The sequence below is a fragment of the Sinocyclocheilus anshuiensis genome, unplaced genomic scaffold, assembly GCF_001515605.1.
Source record: "Sinocyclocheilus anshuiensis isolate Anshui unplaced genomic scaffold, SAMN03320099.WGS_v1.1 scaffold278, whole genome shotgun sequence".
Lineage (NCBI taxonomy): Eukaryota > Metazoa > Chordata > Actinopteri > Cypriniformes > Cyprinidae > Sinocyclocheilus > Sinocyclocheilus anshuiensis.
In genome coordinates, this window is record NW_015546072.1 from 1,838,765 (window position 1) to 1,849,427 (window position 10,663).

The 10,663-nt window shown below is 36.7% G+C and overlaps 1 protein-coding gene across 1 annotated transcript in view; it reads left to right on the forward strand.

The window, feature by feature from the left end:
* The first annotated feature begins 3,754 nt into the window (after positions 1-3,754).
* The window catches only part of LOC107699739 (protein prenyltransferase alpha subunit repeat-containing protein 1), a 10,245-nt gene continuing 3,336 nt past the window's right edge, over positions 3,755-10,663 (forward strand). Inside the window, exons 1-6 of the mRNA XM_016501090.1 lie at positions 3,755-3,900; positions 4,685-4,854; positions 4,993-5,059; positions 5,637-5,741; positions 6,884-7,118; positions 8,725-9,014. Of these exons, the coding sequence (XP_016356576.1) occupies positions 3,815-3,900; positions 4,685-4,854; positions 4,993-5,059; positions 5,637-5,741; positions 6,884-7,118; positions 8,725-9,014 (953 nt within the window). The 5' untranslated portion in view covers positions 3,755-3,814. The remainder of the gene's footprint in view (positions 3,901-4,684; positions 4,855-4,992; positions 5,060-5,636; positions 5,742-6,883; positions 7,119-8,724; positions 9,015-10,663) is intronic.

The window sequence follows — 10,663 nt, forward strand, 5'->3', positions numbered from 1 at the left end:
TCACCATTGCTTCATTTTCTTCAGTTTTAGGTCTTCCCTATTAAACTTTCCTATATGATATAACAAAAATGTTCTGATAACACCTGAGGTGCTTCCAAACATTTGGATCATTCTTTTTTTCTTGGAACATTTGGCCTCTATTAAATTTAAGTTTTTACTTTAACAAATTCATACATGTAGATATTCATTCGCACTTCAAAGAGTAAAATGCCATTTCAGTGGAAGATGGAGACAGTGAGCAGCATTGGAAATAAACACAGTTTTTCCTCAGTTTCTGCGCTTACCTCATTTCACCTTTAAAAAACTGTAAAAAACCATTTCACCACCATATTATCACTGACCTTATGTGGTCAATCTAATTACATAATTTAAATGATATTGCATTAAGCAGGCGAAAAATTTTATTTATCTATTGTCATTATAGTGATGTATAAATCACAGCTCACACAAACCAAGCAATTCCTATTGAAATGATTGGATTTCTCAAAATGTAGAGCATCAAGTAAGTCTTAAAGTGTATAGTGACAACATGATGTCCTTTGTAACATGTAATTGTCACTTACAAAAACTTAATAATTTAGGTGTATATTAGAAGAGTGAAACAATCTTCTCCAGTGATTAAAGAAGGTAAATGTGTAAAGTTATGCATCTCCAAAGGTTACAGCATGCCTCCAAAAGGCAGACTTTATGTGGGTCACTCAGGATACTGTGGTTGTCTCCACTGTAATATTGCATATTTCTCTGCTAGTGGAAAATGATGTCATGCTTCTCTGTGAGTTGTATCACAACAAATCAGCCATAGCAACAACAGGCCTGTGCCAAAATGCTTGCATATGTCTGGCAAGAGAACAAGATCCACCTCGAATTAAAATCATGTAAAGAGAATGTAAAGACTATGACCAGCAGCATGAGGCATGGTGGTTTTTGAGATCATGCTGAAGCATTAATTTATTAAATGGGTGTTAAATTGAACAACGTAAAGAAAATAGTAAAAGCTCTCAAAAATGATGTTTGCATGTTATGTGAGGTTTTTAGGTCACTACTGAACATCAATCCCCCTAAATTTTTTACGTTTTTTTTTTTCTGTCAGGTCAGTCAGTTGAGTATGTTGTCTTATGAAATCAGGCTTCCTGTCAATTGTGGTCTTGATTGGCATCTATTTATAGCACAATATGACCAGTCACTATATGACCAGTAACCCCAAAAACATTTGCATTTAGTTAAACACATTATGCTGACAGCTCCGCAAATTCAAGGTTACTTGTATTTCTGTGCATGGCCTACAAATGAACACAGGAAATTCTCTCTCCAGTTCTCCATATCTCTATTTCCCATTCAAAATGAGAAGAAGCTTTGGGAGAAACTGTCCCAACTGTTTTGGAGTGTATACTGTCCCTTGGGGCTCAAAGGTATAAGCTCCACATTTAGGGCACTATCCTATTAAGGGAATGAAAGAGAGAGATACCCATAAGGTAGTAGTTGAGAGGAAACACAGCCTTGAGATAAATAAAGACACATAACATCAACGCTCTTGTAATCAGTGACTTTCAGATGCATCATCTGTGAAGACAACAAACCAGGGAAAGATCTGGTCACAGAGTGCAAAAAAAATAAATAGGTGACCTTCATGCATGACCTGAGAAATGCATTATATTCTTCTACTTATATTGTTTCACATTGTGCCAACTCGTGCAATGATGTAAGAGAAATAATGCACTTTACTACTATTGGTACAAATATACTGGGGAAAATAATCCAACACAATTCCAAAAAAAGATGATCCAAATCAGTAAAGTCTATTAAGGTTAGGATAAAAGCAAATCTTTCCAGATGAACTTGAGATGCTAGATCTTTCAAAATCCCAAATGAAATATTAGTCTTAATTAATACCATTTCTTATACTGAAGTCATAAAGTTTTAGATTACTTTTCAGTTTATCATGCAACAACTCCTGCAAATATAATGACCCAAAGCAAGGCCAAAAGAACAGTGACAGGCAAGCTGTATCTTCTGGATCACAGTGAACTCTTGTTACCTATTGTGTAATGAGTGGAACATTTTTATATAAAAAAAAAACCTTCTGTGAGTATTTAAAGATTTGTGACTGCTATGATGATAAACACTTCATCCTGTTTCTCCAACATCAGGAAAACTTCACTTTTCCACAGTTTCATTTAGAGAGAATGATAAGCCAACACAAAATACAAAACTCAGTAAGTAAATCTACATAATATAAACTAATTAGCTTAGCATTAGAGGTTGTTTTCCTGTTTAGAAAATGTGAATTGATGGTGTAACGCAAGTAACTTAAACTTTTTGTAGAGTCTTTTTATCATGTCATATCAAGTACGGGTATGTGCTCATCTGCTGAACACAAACTGTCATGATGAAATATGCAGTCAAGAGTAATTCAATTCTGTTCCAGATTACCATCTCAACACACCAGACCCAGACCAAAACCCACATGCCTCCCTCTACTGGTAACCACTGTAACGTCAACCTGGTCCCAACAGAAACAACAAGCATATGCACCCCACAATGACAGGAGTGTTTTTAAAAAATCTATTTACAGGACAAGTCAAATAATCCAACTCCATCTAACTGTTAACATTAGAATATTTAAATGTGTTGGGGAAGTGTGAACTAGTCTTAACAGTTTGTATGTAAACTAATGGATAATCTTTTAAGCATCATACAATGTAATGATTAGTTAACATTATTGAAGAAAGAAATCATAAATGTTTTCTATATTACTACAAATAAAAGAGAGTATAACCTGCAATGCCATGTTATGTCATGACTTTGTCTTGATAAGAAGGCATAATCAATTAAATTTAACATATTTGCAAAGTAGGCCTATTAGAAAAAATGTAGCACAGGTGAAACAAATTATTATTTTTTATCATTATTATTATTAAAGAAGTTTCATAACATACATTGTGTGTAAATAGCCTACACTTTATTTTCAGCGTTTATGAGCAGGACACCCATCTAACAAAATATAGCCTACTGAATGCTATAAAAAAAGTTTTTATAACGTTCTCATTAAGTTAAGAAAACATTGTTTCTGAATGTTCTCTGAACGTTCAAAACGTCCCGTTTTTTTTTTAAATGTTTTTAAAGCGTTTTTTTCTTGGTTATGCAAAGGTTAAAGGAGCATTCCATTTTGACATTTTGCAAACATTATGGGAAATTACTTTTGAATGTTTGTTAAACATTCTGAAACAAGTAGTTACATTCAAAACTGTTAATCAAACTAAAGGTTTCGGGTAAAATCGTTCCATGAACAATGTATATACAGTATTTGTATAGCAAACACATTTGTTCATAACTTTGCCAGAGCGTTAGCCACAGTTCTGAGAACGTTCCATGTTAGCTGGACAATCCTCAAAGAGCTTATTTGGGACATGCCCCGCCCCTAAAATGAAATTGTAAATATGATTGGATGGAAAAGAGAAATATCCCACCTCCCGTTTAAATGGAGGTTCGGATTGTTTACCTATTTATTTAGTATTTTTAGTGAGTTATAACGTTAGATGCCCCTGTCTTCTCATTGATTCCAAATGTCTCTGCGCCAACATTCAGTGGCGTCCTTGTTGTAACAAGATTTGCGTACGAGTACGGCGAGTAACGGTAGCCACAGCAACGTGTAGACTTTTTTAAATTATGTATTATGATAAAGCAAGATAATCTCCTAATTTTGCATAGCAACAATGTACGCTTTACGGTTACTAAAACAACTTCTCTCAAACCCTGACTGAAATGTCCCGGATGAGGTTGAGTCACCCGCGTTGACGTCACTCGAGCTCTGAAAATGGCTGAGTCGGAAGAGGAGGTGGATGTCTTGGTCCAGAGAGTTGTGAAAGATATCAATAACGCCTTTAAAAGAAACCCGAACATGTACGTATGTGAACTCGCATTGTTGTTTATCACGCGGTCCTCTAGTTTAATGCTTAAAGCGGCCTGGACCCTCGCGCTCAGCCGCAGGGAGAACATAGTGCAGCAGCCTGTGTAACGTTAACTTGCGCAGACAGACAGCGGCTGGCTAACCGGCTACTAACCAGCGGCCAGCAGCAGAGAGAGCTCACCAAGCCTCGCTTTTAGACCAGGTCGTGTTAAAATGTGTCTGGGGTGCCCATTTAACAAGCACCGTGAAAACGCCGAAAGTTTCTCTTGAGTGAAACGCGAAGTGTGCATGCTTGTCATGTTGTAGCTAGTAACGTTACTGTGAATGTTTGGATTTGTTAGTCGCTGGTCAGTAACGTTAACTGGCGGGCGTAGCGAGCTTTAATACATTATATTTATAGTCATAATTCTCAGTAATTGTCCGTGTCCGTTTGTTTTTACTGGTAATTCGGGTGAGACGATCAGTGGTTGCAACATCGCTGCTCTTGTGTATCCAAACACATCTCTTCAGTCCACATATGAAGCATCTCGTCTGTTTTTTAAAGTTGCCTGTGTGTTGGGTCTGTTTGTCCCATATTTATAGGGTCAGTGCCCTGTCCCAATGGTTTCATCTCACTCTTCTCCTATGACATTCTTGTATGTAATGAGTCAGTGTCAGCTGAGATGTTTGGTGATTTATGCATTGCTGTTTGCCTTCAGCTCCTTAGTATTTAGCAGAGTTTCTTAAAATAGCCATGTGACTTGTTCTTCGTTTTTATCTTTTACAATGTGTTCACAGTGATGAAATTGGCCTCATTTCGTGCCCCGAAGCCCGGTACAACAGAAGCCCCATCGTCTTGGTGGAGAATAAGCTGGGAGTGGAGAGCTGGTGTGTCAAGTTTCTGCTGCCCTATGTGCATAATAAACTCCTGCTGTACAGGCAGAGAAAGCAGTGGCTCGATCGGGAAGGTAGGATGAAGGTTTATTGGGTTAGCTTGTTCGGCCGGCTCACATTGCTGTGACCTTAGTCTTTATTAAAAAATGTCTGTTCATACAAAAGGCCAGCGTTGCTGAAAAAACGGACTTCTCTCTCTTCTTCTCTTCAAGCACTGGTAGATATAACCTGCACATTGCTTCTCCTAAACCCAGACTTTACCACTGCGTGGAATGTCAGGTACATTTTCAACATGCTTGTATTACCTGAACAAAAAAAAAAAAACATTTTACTGAACTAACCCTTTCACATACTTTCTGAATGATTATATGCACATCTGTGGTATTTTTAGAAATTCTCTTTTTCTTCTCTTTGATGTCTGTCTAGATTTCGGCCTTATTATTGTTCTGAATGTGCTGTTGCTATTTTTAAAAAGTTGTCTAATTTGGGAAAGGGGACATCAAAAGACTGCTGCTACATTTAACTCTAAATGTGACTTGATTTTCAAAATTCGCATAGTGAGCACAGAACTTACTGATTTCTCCAACATTTAGTTCCATAGTCCCATTCCAAGAAACACTCTAGAGATATTTATGCCATGCCTGTTTAAAAAAAATATCTTTAATGTTATTTACTGTATTTTTTATTTTTATTTTTTCAGGCTTTTTTTTTACTAGGATTTTGCACAAAAATCTTGGCTGAATGTCTTTGTGATAATGTTGCACAGAAGAAACATATTGTCCAGGAGGTGGTGCTGTACTATTTTATTTAATGGTTGTATCTTTGTGAATTCATCTGGGTGCTTATTGTTTTATAGGAAAGAGCTCCTGCAATGTGGCGTGTTAAACCCAGAGAAGGACCTTTACCTGGGCAAACTTGCACTATCTAAGCATCCTAAAAGCCCAGAGACATGGATTCACAGGTAAGATTTCCAAATCTTTGATTTGGCCTGCAGTGTCATATCACAAGAATGGTGGGGAAAAAAAAGAAAAGCAAAACTTCATTTTAATTTATAATATAATTTGCATTAAAATGTAGAGAATATAATTGAATTTTATTTTAAATATTTGTATGTTTTTTCAGTTGCTTCAATCAAATAGGATTTTTGGCCATTTGTATTGTTGGGCACCTCTGTCTTAAATGAAGCAAAGTGCCTTTTGTTGTTGGGTAACTATGATTTTGTAGCATAAATGTAAACACCAGTAAAGGCATCTGCTTTAGTGCACTAAATGTTCATTGTGTGACTCTGAAGATATTCTGCTATACAGTTAAATGAGATCTTTTAAAATATTAAAGATGGCATATTATAGAAGTGCTGTGTCCTGCACCCTTCAAGTGTCCTATTTTCCAGAGTACTTTTAGTTCACCATTAGATTAGATGAGTCTGAATTTTCAAATAGTGATATAAAAAACTAATAATAAATTAGGCATTAAGAAATTAATAATGGAATAGTTTGATGTGCGGTACTGGAAAATGTATGTGCTCTGCTTTCATGTAGCTGAATTAGTATGGAAGAGACCTTGCTCTCAAACTGGCTGAAACAGTGAAAGCGGAGACCATGAAATGAAACGGTCTGCAATTGCAGACCTCTTGCAACATGTCAACAATGGCACATACTGAAGTAGGATTTCGTCACTACTGCAAGGACAAGGGCAAACCACTTTACACAGAACAGGAATAAATATCCAAAGCTTGTGCACCTGACAAGACCGAGAGCTTTATGTACCTGCAGGGAGTGTGCAGGACACATTGCAGCTGTCAGATATTTTGCGAATAATTCAAGTTTTTACTATTCACTATGTCAGTTTGGATGATGTTATTGTCTGCAGATAATACTGAGCCATTAGATCTCCCAGGATGCTGAGCAGCCGCAGGGCGCTGAGATAATCGGGCGATTCAGAGCTGTTATGAAAGAGAATTAATTGTATTATTTGTTATTGTCTTGGCATTTCACGATTTGCAGATTTTACCCTCTCACAAATAAAACCGTAAGTGTTAAATTCCTTGTGCATCTTGGCATATGTTGATGATCAGTCTGCTTAATTGGTTTGTTGTGAATGCAGGCGCTGGGTATTACAGTGGCTGCAGAAGGAGTGCTCTCCTTCTGGACAAGAACTGAAGGATCAGGCTGAACCCAGAGGAGACGCTGTGAGGAGGAGACAGTGCGAGCGGCTGCAAAGAGCCTTGCAGGAGGAGATGAGGGTCTGTGCAGACGCAGCCGGCCGTTACCCCAGCAACTACAATGCATGGTCCCATCGCATCTGGGTATTGCAAAACATGGCTAAAGGCAATCTGAAGGTAGGCCGTCTCAGTCCACTGCAGCTTTCTGCACTATATCTGTGTGATATATCATAATGACTGAAAACGGGTGTCTGTTAGATGTTGCTTTGTTTGCGTGCATTTCAAAGATTAGATTTGTCTTAGATTACTTTAAGGAATGATGGATCACACTGGCATATCATCAGTGTTGTTACAAGGAAAGCAACATGAGATGGTTATTTATGAGGTTGATAAATCTACCTGAGCCTTTGATGATCTTAATACCTTTCTTCTCCACTTGAATTACCTTAGGAAGAGACCTGATTACAGATGCCACAGTTTTCTGTCTTTTTAGCATTTATTTATTTTCACTGAGTGCCAGACCTTTGATGTGCTTATCCTTTCTTATTTGGATGCAAAATTAGGCAAATGTTACAGGGCTCAATCCAAGCTAAAAGCCCTCATATAAAAAGGATGAGCCTGTAGATTTAATGATCCAGGACTAAACAGACTTGAACCAGTCTGAGCTTTTCATAGGCTATTTCAGGAGTAATTGGGTTATGCGGCTGTCGTCTTACAACTCAACCCTCTATATTGCGAGTAAATCACTCGCATATGTGACTAAATCTTCACTATATAGATATAGATATATATAGATATATATATATCGATATAGATAGTATAGTATTTCAGTCTGGCGAGTAAACAAAAATATATACTAGCCAATGGCGATTCAATTGCCAAGGTGTCCGTTGAGGGTTGCAACTCTGCATGTCTTGTTTGGTACTGTTTTCCTTGGTCTGAATTTCCATCCTAGATCACTGTAGTACAATGTTTACTGAGTCATGTTTTATTTTAAAATACTCTTGGATATTTAATTATGCATGCTCAGTTCCTTTATTTTTACCTTTAAAACATCTAATGCTCACTTAAAGTTAATCTTAATAAGCATTAATATTTTAATAACACTGTTAAATATAAACTTCAGCAAATCTCAAAATTAATATCTATTATTAATGTACATTATAATGTTTTAATGCATCAGTTGATATTTAAAGTTATTGATTTTAGTTTTAGTGTTTTATTTTTCAATTATTTAAACAAAATTGTATACATTTAATATCAGCCATTCATCAGTTATTGGTTAAAACATGTCAAAAAGAATTTTAATGTTGGTGCATCTCATTTTTGCAGTGCTGTAGAACATGTATATATATTTTTTTCTTTTTATTTAGACAAAGTTGTATGTTTCATTTCATCCATTTATCAGTTTTTGGTTATAACGTCAAAAAGAATTTTAATATTGGTGCATCTAATTTTTGTAGCACTGCAGAAATTACTTTTTTTTCCATTTATTTAGACATGGTTGTATATATTTAATATCAGCCATTTATCAGTTATTTGTTATAACATTGTCAAACAGAATTTTAATATTGGTGTAACTATTTTTTGTTTGCATATTTGAACAATGCATAATAATATGCATATATTTGCATAATGCATTTGAATAAATTGATTGATATGCTGACATTCGTTGCCCTTCCAACTTGGCAGCTGAACTAAAATGAACAAAAAATTCAGCTGCAACAGCCTGAATCATGATGGTGATAAATTAATCAAATACTCTGTGACTTTTATACTCCAGGTTCTGCATGATGAGCTGTCCTCCACCCGACTGTGGGTGTCCATGCACGTGTCAGATCACAGCGGCTTCCACTACCGTCAACACCTGCTCAAGGCCCTGGCCAGAGAGCTGAGCCAGGTTGGAGAGACGGAGCTCCACCCCACCCAGCAGCCTAATGGAGAGAGCACAGCGGGCGCGTCTGATGACAATCACCATAATGACGTCATCCCTCAGCTCTTCCACGAGGAGATGGAGCTCTGCACTGATCTCATCGAGTCATATCCGGGCCACGAGACGCTGTGGTGCCACAGGTGAGAGTGTTCGAAGCCAGTTACAGATCTCCAGGTCTTGCTGTGCCGATGATAGTCGTGCAATCAGTCAACATCAGACTGTGCTACCACAGGTCTCAATGTGAATACAGTGACTTTGTTTGCCAGAAGTCTGTCCTTGGCCTTCAGCTGGTCTGGCCTGATGTGTTTATGGCTTAGTGTTATAAAATGATGGATGGTCTTATGCTGCAGAGTTGTAGCTCACTGAGGGAGAGGCAAGCAGTTTGCTGGATCTTTTTCTTGCTCTTTCAGTTTTTCCCCTTCCCAGCCTCATCCCTCGTGGCTGAGGCAAGGAGCAGCTGCTCGGTGAATGGTATTTATGTATCTTTAGCTTGTGTTTTCCCCCTAAAGTGTGTCATGGCAACAGATCTATTTCATTTACAAGTCTGCTGTTAGTTTGAAGTTATGAAAAGTTGTTTGTGCCTCTTAATGATAAATATAATAAAACAAAATGCATTACTAAGCTCTAGCTTGCTTTAGTCACGGATGTTTCATACATAAGCCTTTTTATGTTTATTGAAATCAGTGTTTGTTTTTTAAGTGGTTTTGCTTTAGGACTGGTAAGTGGATGGCAGGTGATGACCCAGCATGGCACTAAAACTTTTTTTCATACAAAAGTAACACCAAAATTAAATTGTCATCTACTCAACAAACATGACTGACTTAGGTGGTACACAAAAGAAGAAATTTGTAATGACTGGTTTTTGATGAGCTTTATGGCATATTTTATGTTTTATAGTTTTGGATTATATATATATATATATATATATATATATAATATAGTAAATGCAAGTCTAAAAAACAAAATAACTATTCAGAAAGCACAACAACAATTCAGTAAACATTATAACAATTCAGAAAACACAATGACAAATTCGAAAACAAATTAACAAGTCAGAAAACACAACGACAAATCAGACAAATTGTATGAATTGCCCTTACTATGGAATAAAAAATACGGAGTGTATGTTTACATTTAGTTAAAAGTGGCTGTAAAACATCAGCTCCAGTGGCGCAGATGGATAAATGCGTGTCGTTGGCTTTTTGACATGATCGACCCGGGTTCGATCCCGCCTTTTGCCGAACTTTTTTTCCTCCCTTTTCAAATCTCGTATCACATCGTAAAGGCATTTATTTTCAATAAAAATGAAGGAAATAATCAAAAAGTTGAAAATAAAGTATCGGGTAGGGTTAGGGTAGGTGTAGGGAGGGCTTTATTGTACCAATAAGGTGGCATCCATTTAATAATTTCAATAAAAATTATAATTTACACTCAATACGTTATTGCATACTGTTTTATAATGTACTACAATACTGAAGTGCAGATAATTGCCACTATTTGCAACAAGTAGTATACTTGATAGTAGAAATCCTGCTATTTTAACACAGTGTAAATATTTATTTGCTCTTAGTGTAAATAGCATATTGCTAAAAATACTGCTATTTTCACTTAGTGTAAATAGAATCCATTGCTAATACGAGATTTGAAAAGGGAGGAAAAAAAGTTCGGCAAAAAACGGGATCGAACCTGGGTCGATCACGTCAAAAAAGTCGGTTGACACACGCTTATCCATCTGCACCACTGGAGCTGATGTTTTACAGCCACTTTTAACTAAATATAAATAGACACT